Genomic DNA, 17,743 nt, shown 5'->3' with positions numbered 1-17,743 from the left:
TAAGAGCAATAATGGGATCAAAGTTCAAACTATCTGCGAAATTTCTCTGCAAGTTAGAAGTTCATCATGTAATGCTATCAAGTTAGATGCCTAGAGTCGATTTCTGAGAAGAAGACTAATAATGAGTGAGACTCAAGCTCTTATGCCCTGGCAGATGCTTCATCACCTACTCTACCCAACAATCGATTTGTTTTGTCGGAGTCTTGTTCAAACTCTGCAATTCTATGATCGACATGATCTTCAAGTGATGCGCAAATCCAGAGAAGATTGATGTTTGCTTCAGCTACGATACAAGTTTCAATAGAGAATCAGCTGCTTTAACCTGCCACAATCATTAATCAAGAAACAAACTCAGTTAGAGGGCATAAGCTATAGCAAAACAAAACCCGTCGATGCTTCAGAGATTCAAACATTTGAAATCACTCAATGTCTCCTAAAGAAAGAATTAATAAATTAACCTGAGATAGACGACTTGCAAGGATAATGAATACCAGCAAAGATAGTGGTGTCATCACCTCTTCTTAAATGATTAGCTTAATAATAGCTCTCACGTTTGTTTGTTTGTATGTTTGTATGTAGAACATATTATTTATATGTATTATATCCTTGATTTTATATATAGATTTCTTAAAGGACCGATTACTTGTAAAACAAAGACCTTCAATAGCACCCACCGAAGTTTCCCCTAGAAAGGAAAAGACTAAAAATAACAGCCAAAAATGTTAGTTTGTATTAACGGTCGTAGTCGAATGATAGATCGTTTATAAATTATACACTGAATATAAGCAGTTCTTTGGAAAAAAAATGTATTAGTACTAATATATGACCATAGTTATATTACTATTTGATATTAAGAAGGACCAAGGAAATATAATATAAGTCAAGGCCATTAACAGCCAAGAATGTCAAAATGTTGTTGGATCATTGATTGGTCATAGTTGATGGCTTTGCAATAAAATAAATAGCAACAATTCATAGAAGAACAAACAAACAAAAAAATACATAGACTTCTTCTTCCCCAAAAAGACTAAAAACGAAGCTAAGTATTTTTTTTTTCTAAAAGAAGCCAAGTATTTACTCATACGTCAATGACAAAGAGAGCGCTTTTGATCGGGATCAACTACCCAGGGACCTCCGTGGAGCTACGTGGCTGTGTCAACGACGTCCGTCGCATGCATAGATGCCTAACCGACCGTTACGGATTCTCCAACGACAACATAACCGTGCTCATCGACACAGAGACTTCTGGTCCCCAACCGACCGGCAAGAACATCCGCGACGCTCTGAATAAACTCATCGCTGACGGGGAATCTGGTGATACTCTGGTGGTTCATTACAGTGGACATGGCACGAGACTCCCGACAGAGGAAGGAGTACTCGACGCCACAGGTTTTGACGAGTGTATCACTCCTTGCGATATGAATCTGATAACTGGTATGTGCTCAAAAGTAATCATTTAATGTGAGTTGTGTAACGTTTCCTGAGCTAAAATTTTATATAGATGCATGTAAAATGTTATGGACTAACCATAATCCTCTGTTTTTCGATTCATGATAAAAACAGAGCACTCTGTTTTCTAAGCTTGACCGTTACGTCAAATTGTTTATGTAACATGCATATATAATAATGTTTCGGATTATGTTTTTTTTGTAGACAATGAGTTTAGAGATATGGTGGCAGAGGTCAAAGAAGGATGTCGATTGACGATAATCTCGGACTCTTGTCATAGTGGTGGACTCATAGAGGAAGCAAAGGAACAGATAGGGGAGAGCCACGTAAATCATCCGAAACCACCCTGGTTTGCTAGTTTATTTGCTTGCATGCTAGCGACTTGTGGAACCTCAAGTTCCCGGAGAGGGCGTGGAGGCAGCCCTGAAAGATTAACCAGAGATATCAAATTCAAATCAGAGGACGGTGAGACAGTCGATAGGAAGACAAGATCTATACCTCTAGATAGCTACATTGCTCTTTTCAAGGAACAAACCGGACAAACCGATGTTAAACCTGGGAAAATCAGACAAACACTTGCCGATGTATTCGGCCAAGACTCAAGCCCTGATGTGGCGATGCTCTCCAGTTCGATGAAGATAAATGGTGCAGGAAGTAAGCATCCGGACAACGGGATTTTGTTAAGTGGATGCCAAACAGATCAAAAATCAGAGGATGTTCATGTGGTAAGCACTGGGAAAGCTTATGGAGCATTCAGTGACGCGATTCAGACTATATTGTCGGCGACTGGTAAGGATAAGAAGATTACTAACAGAGACATAGTTGTGAAAGCTAGAGATATTCTCAAGAGACGGAAGTTTAGACAACGGCCAGGTTTGTATTGTCATGACCGTTATGTTAATGAGCCGTTTATATGCTAGACACATGAAGTTCATTATGTTACATTTTTGTCGTAAATTTGTAATAACACGGTTTACTTTTTCTGTGATTTAAAATTTTTATGGAAATGTTCTATTTTTTTGGGTTAGCCCGTTCAAAACATGGAAAAAAACACAATTTCCCATAAACGATTATACTCCAAAGATGCAACTGGATTGATTACAAATTTTTGAAATCAAATTGTACATAATGACTTATATATTCATGTTGATTTCATTTTCTAACCTTTGACTGGAATAAAGAAAAACTCATTACAATAGGTTTTTATGGAATGTATAGAAAAAAATGAAATGTAATTATAAAACATCCATTTTTATTCTATAAATTTCCTTGTTCATTTTTTGCATTCTAACTTTTCTAATTTCATTCATTCAAGATATTCCTTAAATTGATAACCAGTTACTGTCTTTTGTGACAAAAAAAATAACTAAATCTTTTACCTCTAAAATTTTATATTAATTTTGGCATCTACTTTGAAATTTATGTTTCACTTGTGAAACATAAATTTTACTCACTCAATTACCTGTGTAACAAATACAGCACATCTTCTCTATTTATGATTATAAACAATTATTTTCCTTTAATTTATATATACTATCAAAGCATGATTACACTTAAAATTATAATTATAATTATTATTATTATTTTTGTTGGTAGTGAATAAACAAATGCAATTAGAGCAGCATTATGGGTAACAAACAGCTATATTTTCTTTTAAAAATAAATCTTATAATTACCCAAGTAGATTCTAGTTTTATAGTATTAATTGAATCAATAATAAAGTGACATGTGCTATATGAGGTTTTAGTCCGTATACAAAAAAAAATGTTTAAAGTAGAACTTTTAGAGCATTTCCAGTGGTGATATGTTTGGAATATTTTAAAAATTAAAGAAAAGGAAAAAAAAAGAAAAATTAAAAAAAGAGGAAAGATGCTCTATATAAACTTTATGCACACATGTAAGCTTACAATTAAACTTATCATTTTGATATTTAAATAACTAAATTTTATAAAATTACTAATTTCGTTTTGATTGCAACTTCATATTCACACTTTCTTTCGTACTCTCTTAATTCTTTTTTTTTAATCACTAGAAACCTACTAAGAACTTATTGGAGTTGCTCACTTGGATCGCAATGAGTCATGTGCCCTGTATCACGTCAAGTTGTTGTACTTAGTGTACACTAGTTTAGACTGCAATTAACCACGCATTATATAGCATATATATGCGGATTTTTTTTTGTATTGTGTAACTAGCCTATAATATTCAAGATTCATAGTACGTATTATTAAAACTAGAATGATTTGAATAAGACTGATCAACCAGTTAACAAATGCAACCTTTAATATTACATCAAATGAAGCTAAAACATTATATTCATCATCAACCAATAATATCTTCCTTTGTCAAATTTTTAGACTCCTCCTCGTCCATAGTGTCACATAGAACACTTCCTCTAGTCTCCGGCAATCCAACCACAAACAATCCAAACAACCCTATGACCAAACCAAACATTCCATACGACCAAAACTGATTTTCCCGACCAGCAGCAACCATCACCGGACTAAAAACACCTCCAAACACCAACGCTTGCCTCACCATTGCAAGCGCCGAGTTCCTCACACACGTCGGAAACAGCTCGATCGTGTAAATAAGCGTCATGTTAAACGCCGTGCACGCGCTGAAAAACGAAACCAGCTCTAACACGATCTGCAACGACCCTATTTGCTGTCCTAGCGACGCGATCAGGACGCTAGAGATCCCGCTTAGAGCCGTGAACCCGATCAAAGCGTCTCTTCTTTTGATTGTATTCATGAAGAAAAACGTTATTAAAAACGCTGGGAGCTCAGACAAGGCGTTGAGCACAACGCCTAAGTAAAGATTAAAGTTAAGATTCGATAATGCTAACGGCATACCGTAGTAAACCATACCAATACCGAATCCAACCGCCATAATCGCTAATAATCTCCTAAGCGACCACGGATTCTTCACCAAGATCCTTAACGCGTCGTAAACGTCAGGGTTTGACGACTCTTGTGCGTCCAGACATAAGTCCGAGAAGCTCATAGTGATTGCGTTTGAACCAATGCTTCGGAGAATAGAGACTGCTTCCTCTTTACGACCCTTTACGATTAGCCACCTAGGAGACTCCCAGACGAAAAACCGAACTAGACAGCAGTAGATTAGTGTTGGAACCGATGTCCATACGTAGAGATACCTCCACGAGTTTCCGTTATTGATGTAACCTAATAACGGAAGCGATAGAAACCCTAACGTGAAACACAAGAAACCCATCGCACCGACTTGTCCTCGCCATTTTTTACCGACTAACTCCGTCGATAGAACGAGCGCGCAAGTCCCCACCGTGGCACGACCGAACCCGTTCAAGAATCTCAAGAACGCGTAAACCCAAATGCTCGTCGAGAAAGCTGTTAGCATCGAAGACAGAGACATTATCAGACATGACAACAAGAGCATGTTCTTACGACCGAGGGATGAGTCAGCTAGCGTAGACAGAGCTAAGCCACCGATCAGACAGCCGAGGAAGAAGGAGCTTGCGGGCAAGCCCTTGACGATCGAGCCGGCACACTGTAGACCCCACTCGGATATGACTGACACGTGTGAGTCGAAGTCCCAAGACCAGGTTTGGTTAGGTAAGGTGCAGAAGCTGGAGGACGAGTTGCATCGGTCCGAGTCGACGCAGTGCCACGTGGGCTGTGAGTCGGTGAAGACGGTGATGAATGTTTGCTGAGCGTCAAAGACCCATGCGAATGAGACCAAAGCAGCTTGGAGAAACTGTGCCCACCCGAAGTTTCCGATGCACTGCTCGATCGTCTCGTCGAGGGATCTTGGTGGGGTGAGATTTGACTCGGACGAGTTGGAGTCGGTAAGAAGCGGCCGAGTTGAGACGGCCATATGGAAGAAGCTTGGGTTTTTGTTTTGTTCCTTTTTATGTGTAATTTGATTTGCATGAAAGTGATCTATATATGGAGAGGGTAAGATGCAATTTGAGCGTGTATATTAATATACAAGAATACAATTACGTCGCTCCATAGAAGCTATTAATAAAAAAGAATGAGATGTGTTGATAACACATTACAACGTGTAATATTTGGATGCACTATATGTTCATGACTAGGATCCAGCAGGATATGTCTGCGATGTTGTAGGTGTTTCTAAAGATAAATTTGCAAACTAATATGAAATTTATAATCAACTCTTTTTTAAGAACTAACAGTTATGATTTAACTTACCAAAAACACATTTATTAGTATTTTTACATTAAGATATGAGCAATGGGTCATGACTCATGCATCTTTTTTATTGGTAAGAACTAAGAATTTCAACTAATTTCTCGAAACTAAACATATTTTAAAATAAGTTTATCTTGTTAAACTTTACTTTTATGAAAAATCAAATAGATAAATGGTATTTCAGATTTTCATGAGTGTTTTAAAAGATTTCAAATGAAAACTTTTTTTTCCAAAATGAAACTTCTACTCTCATTTTAATCATGGGCATGATGTCACGATGACCCGAAATATTTAATGTCCTATAAATAGTTTATGAAAGAATCCAACTAATGTTTCGGTTTAGGTTAGCTTTGTTATTAGGATAGTTTAGAAGAATTTTTGATGGGAGCTACAAATCTACAATAAAACATTATTTTTATATGAAGAGTTAAAAAAATTATTTTGATTATGGTCTGAATCACCTATAACATAAAACGTCGGTAATATTTTAATGAATTATTCTCAGTTACTGGAAATGATAATGACACCGGTTACTTTTCCTATTTAACAAAAAACTTATGAAGAACTAAAAAAGATTTTAACTTAAAAAAAACACACACACAACTTCACTTATAAATAACACAAATCCTGATAAACTAGCTTGAAGTATTCGTAACGTTTCTTATAATACTTTATACGAAAAGTTACATTATCGGTTTGAATTCTTGAATAGCTATATATATAAATGTTGTTAACAAAAGAAAAAAAAACTCCTTAAACACACCAAAATGAAGATGCTCTTAGCTCCTCAGGCCAACCAAAAAAGAACAAAATTTGTTTGTCCACCTCTAACAAAAGAGAAAGTAACAAAACTTCTATGACGTAGGATGGTATTTAACTCAAATTACACACGGTACGTTGTTTAACGATATGATGTTGAAGATGGCTTAATTTTTCAGGACCTCCTCGCCGCTAATTGGCTGTGATCATACACTATAGTTACTGGATTTTTGTCTCCATTTCTTATTACTTATCTTTGATGTGGCTGTGTAAAAAACACCAGTTCATTTGATTATCATCATATAAACATATTCATTATTTTCTACGGATCTTAATTATTTGTAAGACGAGTACAAAATTGTGTAACCACCGTATATTCTTTTTTTTTTTTTTTTGTCAACACCACTGTATATTCTTATGTTACTATAATTACCAAGTTGCGCTAGTTGCTGCACCTGGACAAGATAAGCTTAATCTTTTGCTTGACAGGTAGTGGCGGACTGACTAACGAAAGACGGGATCACATGACAACTCTTACAGATGTATATGCAAAATACACTCTAAGCATTTTTGGTTAAAGTTAAAAACCAGCGTTTGACTGTTGTCCTAACCTCAATTTTTTTTATATTGTTGGATTCGCCACTGATAACAGAGAACATGGGAGAAGAATGTCTTTGGAATGTATATGGTCTGCTTATTTGGAAGCTTACGTATGTTAAAGTAATCTTTAATTAAATATACAAATTCATGGAGGCATATAATTTTGTTTCATTATTGTATACCAATATATAGATGGACGCACTAGCTGTAAAAATACCAAAAGGTTATGTATTACATGCATTTTCGATTTTAGTAATTTTATCCTCTTTTAATGAGGAACACTAGAATCTTGAGAAGAAAAAGTGGAAAAAGTTAATGGCATGGAGTAATCAAAGGATAATCACGTAAAATCAGTAAATGCAAACCCCTCAAAATCAACTAAATCAATAAAAAATTGAGAGTATTTTCTAAAAAATATATATTCTTCGATTCACAGAATCTAAGCTTCTTTTACAGAATTTCTGTTTTTTTTTTACCGCGCTTATCCTTGAAGAATGCTCATAACCGAATCAAGAAAATGGATCCAAAAACGTTGTTTTGTTTACCAGAAGGAGATGCCTTGTTTAATCCACTCAACACCATGTTTATTCAAATGGCGTGCATTCTCGTCTTCTCTCAGTTCTTCTATCTCTTCCTTAAACCCTGTGGCCAAGCCGGTCCCGTTGCTCAGATTCTCGTAAGTTTATTCGCCAAGTGCAACAAGAAACATTTATATATTAACATATATATTTTAGAAACTAACGTTTTGATTGTTGTATGATCAGGCAGGGATCGTGTTGAGTTTGCTCACAATAATCGAAAAAGTTCACGACTTCTTTCTACAAAAGGAGTCAGCAAGCTACTACATCTTCTTCTCATTCCTTTTACGTACATGTTTCATGTTCTTGATCGGTCTCGAGCTCGATCTTGACTTCGTAAAACGAAACTTGAAGAACTCCATTCTCATAACCTTCGGCTCCTTACTCTCTTGTGGCATAATCTGGATCCCTTTCCTCTGGTTCCTCGTCCACTTCCTTCACATCAAACAAGACTTCTTAACGTTTTACCTAGCCTTCCTCGTTACCTTATCCAACACGGCATCTCCTGTAGTCATCCGCTCGATCATCGATTGGAAACTCCACACGTCTGAGATCGGACGGTTAGCAATCTCCTGCGGATTATTCATCGAGATAACCAACATTTTCCTCTACACCTTCGTCATCTCTTACATATCAGGGACGATGAGTGGCGATATCTTCGGCTACATATTCGCCACAGGGGTTATCATAATGATCAATAGATTTTTAGCTGCATGGCTCCCGAAACGAAACCCTAAAGAGAAGTACCTCTCCAAAGCTGAAACGCTTGCCTTCTTTATCCTTATTTTGATACTCGCGTCGACCATCGAGTCCAGCAACATAAACTCCACGGTGTTCGTGTTTTTCATCGGGTTGTTGTTTCCGAGAGAAGGCAAAACGTACAGAACGTTGATCAACCGGCTGAGTTACCCGATTCACGAGTTTGTTCTTCCGGTTTACTTCGGTTACATCGGGTTTAGGTTCAGCGTCAGCTCGTTAACCAGACGCCATTACCTCGTTCTTGGTATGACAGTGGCTTTAAGCATCGTAGGGAAGCTTCTTGGAGTTTTATTTGCTTGTTCTTTTCTTAAGATCCCAAAGAAGTATTGGCTTTTCTTGTCTACTGTTCTTTCAGTCAAAGGTCATATGGGTCTGGTTCTCCTCGACTCTAACTTGGTTTACAAGGTATTACATGGCCGGTTCTAGACATAACCGGATGAAACATTCGCTTTGCATTGCTTTAAATCGTCTAAGTTTTTTTTAAATTAAAATTAACCTAAAAATGTTTATGATCTCTAAATTTCAAAAAACTTATCATGCATGACCTTTAGATTGTCTATATTTTATTATTAAGATTAACCTAAAAATGTTTACTCTCTATTTACTGATTTTCTTTTCTTTTTATATCTCTGTCTGTAGAAATGGTTTACTCCTATTATACATGATATGTTCGTTGCGTCATTGGTGATCACGACTTTGTTAAGCGGAGTACTATCGTCATTATTACTTTGGTCGCAAGAAAAGGGTTTCTCACACCAAAAAACATCGCTTGAGTACCACGACACCAAAGACGAGCTACGAGTGTTGACTTGCGTCTACGGTGTGCGTCAAGCCCGTGGACTAATCTCCTTAGTCTCTGCTCTACATGGAGCTTCTTCTTCACTCTTCACACCTTATCTCATGCACCTGATACCGCTCCCGAAGAAGCGGAAAACTGAGCTACTGTACCACGAACTAGACGAAGATGGAGTGAACGCCATCGGCGGAGACGATGAGTTTGGGACCAACGAAGGACTAGAGATCAATGACTCGATAGATTCTTTCACTAGAGACAGAAAGATCATGATCCGGCAAGTGAAACTCGTGGCGCACATGGAGAACATGCACGAAGAGATCTGCGACGGTACTGAAGATCTCCGCGTTTCGATAGTGTTTCTTCCCTTCCATAAACACCAGAGGATCGATGGGAAAACTACAAATGATGGGGAAGCGTTTAGGGATATGAACAGCAAGGTTTTAAAGCACGCACAGTGTTCGGTCGGTATATTTGTGGATAGAAACATAACCGGGTTTCACCAGCTTCACGGGTTTGATTCGGTGCAACACGTTGCTGCATTGTTCTTTGGTGGTCCTGATGATCGTGAGGCTCTTTCCTTGTGCCATTGGCTTTCTAGTAACTCTCAGATTCATCTCACTATCATACAGTTTGTCCCGGATGGCTCAAAGGGAGAGAAACTTGTTGGAGACGCGGCGACTAAAGAAAACAACGATGTTTTACTGGAGATTGTTGGTGAAGATCACACCAAAGATGAAATTGATCGAAGGTTCTTAGAAGAATTTTATAACAGGTTTGAAACTTCTCTAGTGTCGATAAATTTGCTACTCTTCGATAAATTGTAGACATTTTCTTTAGTAGCCCTAAATCTCAGATCCGGTCATGTTTTTCATGATGACTAGGTTTATGTATTTTTTCTAGACCAGAAACATTTGCATGTTCCATTTACCGGACTTGTGTTTTGGTTTGTTTTTGACAGATTTGTAACGACGGGCCAAGTTGGATTCATAGAGAAGCGAGTAAGCAACGGGACACAAACACTAACGATTCTGAGAGACATAGGAGATATGTATTCACTGTTTGTGGTAGGAAAAAACAGAGGCGATAGCCCAATGACGTCGGGGATGAACGATTGGGAAGAGTGTCCGGAGCTAGGAACGGTCGGAGATTTCTTGGCTTCATCAAATATGGATGTAAATGCTTCTGTATTAGTAGTTCAAAGACATAGACACTCTTTTGATAGCTTTGTGGATATTTAGCAAACATTCTTTAGTTTTACACAACAATATTTCTATTAGTTCTTCTTTTTTTTTCCATCAAGACATACATCACGATTTGAAAACATATAAACAGCCAAACAGGAGAATTGATAAGCTACATACACTGAATATACTGTCTGTGCACTTGATAGTATATGGAAACAAGCCAAAAAGCAAATAATAATGGTTGTTATTCACTTATTTGAGAATTATAGGTTGATGTGGGCCTAGTTAATGGGCCTGATTTGTCCCAGGTCCGATACAATCGGATAACGAGTAGTAGCCTAGTGTTGCAGTAAATGAGTATACACTCGAGAGGGACACTACCGTCAATTCCACGAAGCTCAATTTCAAAATCTGAGTAGAAGCGGACTCGCTCGCTGTTTTCGATTTTCGGGAAATTGCAACGGCAAAAACACTCTTCGTCGAGACTCCCGTGAAAGAGAGAGCGGAAGATCTGGTGATTTAAGGAGAATGGCGTTCGCTAAGGTAAACTTCGTCGAGATTTTGGTTTTAGAAAACGAATTAGGGTTTGATATTACGTTCATTGGAGATTGAGTTTGAGATGTAGGTCATGTTCCTGTTTTCAATCGATTACACATTGATGTAACCTTGTTTTTTCCGCTACTGTTAAATGAGATTAGGGTCTGCAATCACTGATAGAAGAGACTATTTAGGTTATTTGATTTTTTCCCTCTCAGATTGGTGTAAAAAGAAGTGAGGGACTTGATTTGAAAGGAATCGATTTAAGTTTTCGTTCTTACTTCAGTTAACTATGGGTTTTATTTGTAGGCACCACGGCTAAGTAATGATGATATTTTTGGAAATCGAGGTAAGAGAGAGAGAGTTATCTTTTATCCTCTGTTTCTTGGTGAATCATGTTCTGCTTTTTGAAACAATGGTTCAGTTCTAAACATATGTGCATTGCTTCTGAAACAGCGGTGAATAGGAGTTTCAAATTCTATTCCGATAATCAAAAGACTGATCCAGCTTGTAAAGTGTAAATGCATCTCTTATAGCATTATTTTCTTTTTTCATTTTTTTTTCTTTCAATTTGAGTAATATGCTATTGCTGTTTATGCAGTGGTGTTGCAAACAAGACTCGTGTTCCTTTAAGGTTTGTGGGCTTTGTTTTCACAATTTTTCTCTCTCTCCCTACCTCTTACATCTATTAACTGATGAATTTACTAGTGCATGTTTGGGTTTGATCATTACGAATGTTGAGAAACTAAATCTTCTGCTTTTACATTGTTTAGGAAAAAATCTGTGACAATTAGCAGTGGAGCAACTTCTAACACAAACAAGACGAAGGTTTCTCCTTTTCTCTTTTTATGAGTTCAATGGATTGTAGGATCTTATGCAATTATTTAACATGTAAATGCGTTTTTTGTTCTGATTGAAAAGAAGGAAAATTCAAGAATCACAGGCCAGGAGAAAAGCAGTAATGAAATTTCCGGTAATCTTATCGCAGAGAGTTATCATTACATTTCCGGGATGTAGATTTGAAAGTTCACTCACAAGTTTTGTCTCATTTCCAGAGAAAAATACTAAGGTCACAAGAAAAGTATTGGCTGATTTAAGTAATCTTGGTGGGAACACTTTAAGGCCAACACTGTCTGGCAACAATACGGTGTAAGTTTTCTTAACTGTAAGGGCTTCTTTTCCTGCTTTTTCGTGGATCAGAGTGGTTATTTCCCACTGTCTTCTTAATTAATCAAACTGATTCTATGTCTAGGAAGAATATCTTTTATAGGCTTTGATTGTACTAACTTTATATTCTGGTCTAAAATTATTCTATTGAATATGCAACAATGCAGGAAATGGAAGGGCGTAAAATGTTCAAATCCGCGAAGGTATGCAATAATCGTTAGCTGCTGCTATAAGCATCACATACCTACAGTAGCGTTAAACCTGTACATTTGGAATCTGGATTAGTAGCTTCTCTGCATCAGGTGTATTTTTCTAAGAAATGAAAGCCTTTGCTTCTGAAGACTTTTTGTCAATAGATTGTCCTCTTCCATTTTCTTTCAGCCATTTTCGTTTTCATAAATTTGGTCAATAATCTTTTGCAGAAAGAATCCGCAGAGTTCCATGTATAAACTATCTCATTTTTGACAACGAGTTTAAGATGCTGCTCTAACTGTAATTTCTGTGTGTAGGATTTCAGTTGGTACTACCAGAGTCAATGATACTTCACTGAAAAATTCTACCAAGGTACAACAACTGTTTTCGAAAATAGGCGTATACTTTCAAATTACCATGACTAGATGAGTATCACAGTTAATATGTATGCACATGAGTTCAAGAAAATATCATAGTTAACATGTATGCATATACGTTTGATTAATCAAAATACCTGATGTTGTTATTTCCTTCATCCTTCTTGCAAGCCTTGATTCTAGTTTTTCTTCTGATACAGGTGAACGAGAGTAAAAGAATAACTGAAGTTGGAAACAATGGCATTTATAAGACAGGTGAATTCGTAAATGTTATGTTTGTTTTCATGTCTATAGCTTTAGTTGGTATTACCATTTATCTAAACTTTGGGCGATTTCATTTACATGTTAGATCAAAAAATCATCAGAAACAGAACTCTGAGCCTTGGATCAACTGCTGGTGGAACAAGGTACATTTATGCTAATCGCATGCCTAATAGAATATCCCCTTCCAGTCTAGTTTGTATAATATTTTCGAGATGTAAATTAAAGAAAGGAGTGACCTCTTCTTCATTCAGCATAGCAAAACCATCTTTCATTGGTTAACTTTCTTGATTTGTTTGCTCTTGCAGAAAATCTTTACCAGTGTTTAAAAGAACAAGCCTCACAAACAAGAACACAAAGAAGGTTGTTATTAATATACTTTGATATTGGTATTTTCTTCCAGTCAGAATATCTGACTTAATTTGACACGACTCTACTCACTTTCATTGATTCTGATTGCTTCCTTTTTCGTGCAGGAAAATGCCTCAAGCTTAGATTCAAAACAATTGGGTCAAGGTCCAGGTAACATGGATTTCTTTTCTAAACTTCCCATGTGTGAGGGAAATGTGTATGTTAAAGCTGGAACGAGAGTTGTTCGGTATCTCATATGAGTGAGGTTGCATTGTTTCAGCCAGTAAAGTCGGAAACAGATCCCTCCCGCAGCAAAGCAGTGTCAGAAGCTATACTTGGAGAACTCGGGCAAGTGTGGGTTCTATACCATCGTAAGTAACTATGCTTGTTTGTGATGTCATCATTATAGAAGTGAAGCTGGTGCTTCTCATCTGAGAGAACCAGAATATTGTTTTCTTTTTATAATTGTTTGCGAGCAGCAGCCTGAGATATACGCTGCTAAGTTCATTTTGTTTGCTTGGTCAGGGACCTCAACAACCAGAGTAAGAACAACGTTCGTATCCGAAGGAAATCTATCAAGGTTGTATACCTTAACTCCTTTCTTTTCTATGTATGCAAATGCAAGTGGTTCCTTCTCATAACAAGCCAACACCATTTGAAGCTATCTGAACAATTTTTTCTCTTGTTATTCTGATCATTTCATGTGTCAATAGTCACAGAAATATTGTGATGTTTTGTTTGGTAAATTTCTGATACGTTTTCTCTGTCACTCGAGATCCAGACAACTCTGAAGACCTCGCTGCAAAACCGTAGTCCTCTTAAGAAGCCCCCGGTCGGCAGAAGTAAATCAGGATCTGTTTCTTCAATCCCTTCTACTGAAGAGGCTGCTTCGGCATTGTCACTTCCGGAACAGGTTGAAACAAAAGGTCTCAAAGAAGATACTCAAGAAGGGAGTTCATCCAATGAAAAAACAGACCAAGTGACGAAAGTGTTGGATGTTACAGCGAGGCCAAAATCAAAACGTAGAAAGTCTTTCACGTCTCTACTAGTGGCTGGATCGAAGGTTCACAAATCTCCCAGCTATTGGCTTCCATGTGACTTTTTTCTTCTCTCTCTATTGTTGCTAATTTGGTAACTTCAATTGCAGTTCGATGGGAAAAGTGATGAAACTGAACAGCAAGAAAAACTTCCTAGCATTGATGATGAGTCCAATCAGCTGGAAGTTGCAGAATACGTGGACGACATATATCAGTTCTATTGGAATGCTGAGGTAATCCACTTGTTCCACATACAGGCAACTATCGCTTTCCCATATACATTAGTCTATTTTCTTTAGTCTTGAATACTGAATAAATTCCACAAGAGGAATTTGAGCTTTCCAATAGCTTTAACTTGAAATGCTGCTGCAGGCGTTAAATCCCGCTTTAGGATACTACTTGCCAACTCAGACAAAAGTTAGTCCAATGACGCGTGGAATTTTGATCAACTGGCTTATCGAAGTGAGTGCAGTTTTGATCGTTTTGGTTTCAACTTGATATTGTTCCTACTGGGTTTTTGAATCTCGTTATTAACTATTTGTTTGCAGGTTCATTTCAAATTTCATCTAATGCATGAGACTCTCTACCTCACAATGAATTTACTGGATCGTTACCTCTCACAAGTTCCAATACAGAAAAATGAGATGCAGTTGATTGGTCTTACTGCACTCTTACTAGCATCTAAATACGAGGACTATTGGCATCCTAGGGTAAGTGACAATGATCCTGAAAGCCAAAGCCTTTCCTCAGCTCCATATGGCATCAAACTTAACTTTCGAGAATCTATGGTCTATGTTCATGTTGCAGATCAAAGACTTGATTAGCATCTCAGCGGAAGCATACACAAGACAACAAATCCTGGGAATGGTAAAAATAAACTCTGTTTATCACTTCTGAATCCAGTTTGATAATAATTGGTTATTTACTGTTTAACCGTTTTTTTTTTCTTTCAGGAGAGGATTATGCTTAAACAGTTAAAGTTCCGTTTGAATGAAGCGACCCCTTACGTTTTCATGTTGAGGTTCCTAAAAGCTGCTCGATCAAACAAGAAGGTATGTGCAAAACTTGCATAAGCTATGTAACCTATAAAATCAAACATGCAAGTCTAGGCAGACATTTAATACTACTATTTTATCAGCTTGAACAACTCGCCTTCTACCTGATTGAGCTGTGCTTGGTTGAGTATGAAGCCTTGAAGTTCAAGCCGTCAATGCTCTGCGCATCAGCCATCTACGTAGCCCGCTGCACTTTGCGCATGACTCCAGTTTGGACCCCGCTCCTAAACAATCATACCCACTACAATGTCTCTCAAATGAAGTAAGTTGGATCTCTTTAATATCACCATCTTGCAGATCACTTGACTTGTTTGCATTGGTTAAGCTCCTCGTGTACAATTTTTTTTTATCACAGGGATTGTTCAGACATGATCCTAGGGTTCCATAAAGCTGCGAAGACAGGAAAACTGAGGGTCACTTATGACAAGTACATGAGTCCAGATCGAAGTAACATCGCACTCTTGAAACCCTTGGACAAGCTTCCTCTCTAAGTCGAACTCTACCAAAGTCATGGCGCGCCTTGCCAAGCTAATGGGTATGTTCATGTAGCTTGAAACTTGTTTTCTATTAGCGACTGATCTTGTTCATGCTTACTCCGAAATTGCAGGGAGATGCATCTACATGGACTCTAGCCCACATATTAAGAAGGCTAATGGTGATTCTTGATTAGGTGTGTTGGTTTTTAGTGTGCTTAACAATGTTTAGTGTTCAAATGATCATAAAAACAAAACTTCAATGTATTGACAAATTAGTATAAAGCTTCTGGAATAACATTGCCCTTCTGTGTTTCCTCAGAAGCTAAAAGTCAACCATATCTACTTGTATATATAAAATCTTCAAATGTTAAAACCTATATACAGTGTGTCCTTGACTATGTGTATCTCAACTTCACTATGAGCATGTGACTAAACTGTCTGTCATAAGCACATCCTCTGTCTGGCCCAGTGTCCGTCTCACCGCTTGATAAAACTCAATCCATGAAGATGAACGCGAGTCAAAAGCTCTCTTAAATTATGATCAATCCGCATCCCTTAAACAACGTTGTTGTTTCAAAATCTCAGAGGAAGAGATGGACTTGACCACTAAAATATTTTCTTTGGATGTGTTTACCGTGGATGTGGGTTGAATATTAAATTAGTTGCATCGTGAACTTCGTATGTCATGCGTAAACCTAGAAACAAAAACGGGTAGAAGATGAGAAAAAACAGTTCTGTAAAAGATACTTATACTTTCGTTCATATTAACCTTTGAGCTCTCTAAATACATATTGATGAGTCTCTTTTATATAACAAAGAGGCGACATTGCTTTAACCTAAAGGAATATACTCTAGAGATTCTTTCACAGCCATGCACCATTATCTTTTAGCACTGATAACCTATGACAATTCTACAGTTGCATTATTGCTAGCACGTTTTCCACAGAGGATGCCTTCTACAGCTTCTTACTATCTTCTTTGATTTTTCTGTTCTCAAGTTGATTTTTAGAAACAGATATCTTCTTCCACAACTTCGACGAAGGTTTGTTTAATAAAAAAGTTGTATTACTAGTTGATTCAGGTTCCTGATTAGTAGCTCTTATCGTTTTATAACTTCATCGCTTGTCGTAAGGGTGTTTCAGTTGGATATTGTTTGGGTTCGGTTTATTCGGTATTTTCATTTATAAAAATATGTATCATATTAAAATCATATTTAATTTTGTTCGGTTCGGTTTATATATCGTTGGTATTCAATTATTTTTTCGGTTTATTACCAAAAAACTATAGATTTATCAATTATAAAATATTTTATGAATTTTGATTTGTATGATTAGATATCGGTTTTTATATAACATAAAGATATTTTGTTTTTTAAATAGCTTATTTTTATTTTTATTTTTAATATTAAAAAATAATTAGTAAACATATTAAGTTAATAATTCTAATATTTTTATAGAATAAAAATGATAACAATTAGAAATCCATAATATTATAAATAACTAAATATTAGCACACATATTTGTTAACAAAGAGGTAAAATTTATGTTTTATTTTATTTAATAAAATTTAATATTAATTCCAAACTTAAAATAAAATATTAAATTATTAAAATCAACATCTTAAATATGAATATCATATCAATAAAATAAATCTATAATATTATTTGCGAAATGATTTCTATACTATTATTTGCGAAGTGATTTTTCGCAACGGAGCTCTCACTTTAAAAATTATACTGGTTAATATCGTTTATACCCTTAATAAATAAACATATAAATTATCCCTAAATAAAAACGAATTTTAATTTTACGATTAGGTAACTGATTAAAATTAATAATGATCAGAATTATCAAAAATTAAAAAATAAAAATTTAGAGTAATTAATATTGTTTATATCCTTAATGGATAAATATATAAATTACCTACAAAATAAAAACGATTTTTTTATTACATAAGTAAATAAAATTAATAA

General features: G+C 36.4%; 4 protein-coding genes and 1 long non-coding RNA gene across 6 annotated transcripts; 3 read left to right on the top strand and 2 right to left on the bottom strand.

The window, feature by feature from the left end:
* The first annotated feature begins 1,001 nt into the window (after window positions 1–1,001).
* LOC108821308 (metacaspase-8-like) lies at window positions 1,002–2,372 on the top strand. The gene is made up of 2 exons (XM_018594352.2): window positions 1,002–1,434; window positions 1,654–2,372. The coding sequence occupies exons 1-2, from the start codon at window positions 1,089–1,091 to the stop codon at window positions 2,367–2,369; spliced, it is 1,062 nt and encodes a 353-aa protein (XP_018449854.2). The 5' UTR covers window positions 1,002–1,088; the 3' UTR covers window positions 2,370–2,372.
* A 1,295-nt stretch (window positions 2,373–3,667) lies between these two features.
* Window positions 3,668–5,393, bottom strand: LOC108821012 (organic cation/carnitine transporter 3). The gene has a single exon (XM_018594057.2). The coding sequence runs from the start codon at window positions 5,302–5,304 to the stop codon at window positions 3,772–3,774; it is 1,533 nt and encodes a 510-aa protein (XP_018449559.1). The 5' UTR covers window positions 5,305–5,393; the 3' UTR covers window positions 3,668–3,771.
* Window positions 5,394–7,518: 2,125 nt separating this feature from the next.
* Window positions 7,519–10,372, top strand: LOC108821714 (cation/H(+) antiporter 1). The gene is made up of 4 exons (XM_018594706.2): window positions 7,519–7,677; window positions 7,766–8,743; window positions 8,978–9,906; window positions 10,093–10,372. Exons 1-4 carry the CDS (start codon window positions 7,519–7,521, stop codon window positions 10,370–10,372), a joined length of 2,346 nt encoding a protein of 781 aa, XP_018450208.1.
* Window positions 10,373–10,715: 343 nt separating this feature from the next.
* LOC108820757 (putative cyclin-B3-1) lies at window positions 10,716–16,075 on the top strand. Of its 2 annotated transcripts, none has more exons than XM_018593765.2 (24): window positions 10,716–10,861; window positions 11,165–11,204; window positions 11,312–11,372; window positions 11,457–11,489; window positions 11,629–11,683; window positions 11,777–11,828; window positions 11,911–12,004; window positions 12,190–12,225; window positions 12,532–12,586; window positions 12,792–12,846; window positions 12,941–12,998; window positions 13,161–13,215; window positions 13,329–13,374; window positions 13,484–13,574; window positions 13,729–13,783; window positions 13,985–14,266; window positions 14,351–14,473; window positions 14,613–14,702; window positions 14,789–14,950; window positions 15,048–15,107; window positions 15,194–15,292; window positions 15,379–15,557; window positions 15,651–15,830; window positions 15,903–16,075. In XM_018593765.2, the coding sequence occupies exons 1-23, from the start codon at window positions 10,847–10,849 to the stop codon at window positions 15,784–15,786; spliced, it is 1,932 nt and encodes a 643-aa protein (XP_018449267.2). In that variant the 5' UTR covers window positions 10,716–10,846; the 3' UTR covers window positions 15,787–15,830; window positions 15,903–16,075. The 2 variants fall into 2 exon arrangements, with proteins under 2 accessions (XP_018449267.2, XP_018449266.2); XM_018593764.2 differs by having other exon boundaries at window positions 13,979–14,266.
* Window positions 16,021–16,834, bottom strand: LOC130498570 (uncharacterized). Its single transcript, XR_008937458.1, has 2 exons — window positions 16,406–16,834; window positions 16,021–16,325 (listed from the first exon to the last, which is right to left on the bottom strand). It is a non-coding gene; the product is annotated as an uncharacterized LOC130498570 (long non-coding RNA).
* Between the last annotated feature and the right edge of the window lie 909 nt (window positions 16,835–17,743).

The sequence above is a fragment of the Raphanus sativus genome, chromosome 8 (genome assembly GCF_000801105.2).
Source record: "Raphanus sativus cultivar WK10039 chromosome 8, ASM80110v3, whole genome shotgun sequence".
In the NCBI taxonomy this organism is placed as follows: domain Eukaryota; kingdom Viridiplantae; phylum Streptophyta; class Magnoliopsida; order Brassicales; family Brassicaceae; genus Raphanus; species Raphanus sativus.
This window is presented reverse-complemented; position numbering and strand designations above follow the sequence as displayed.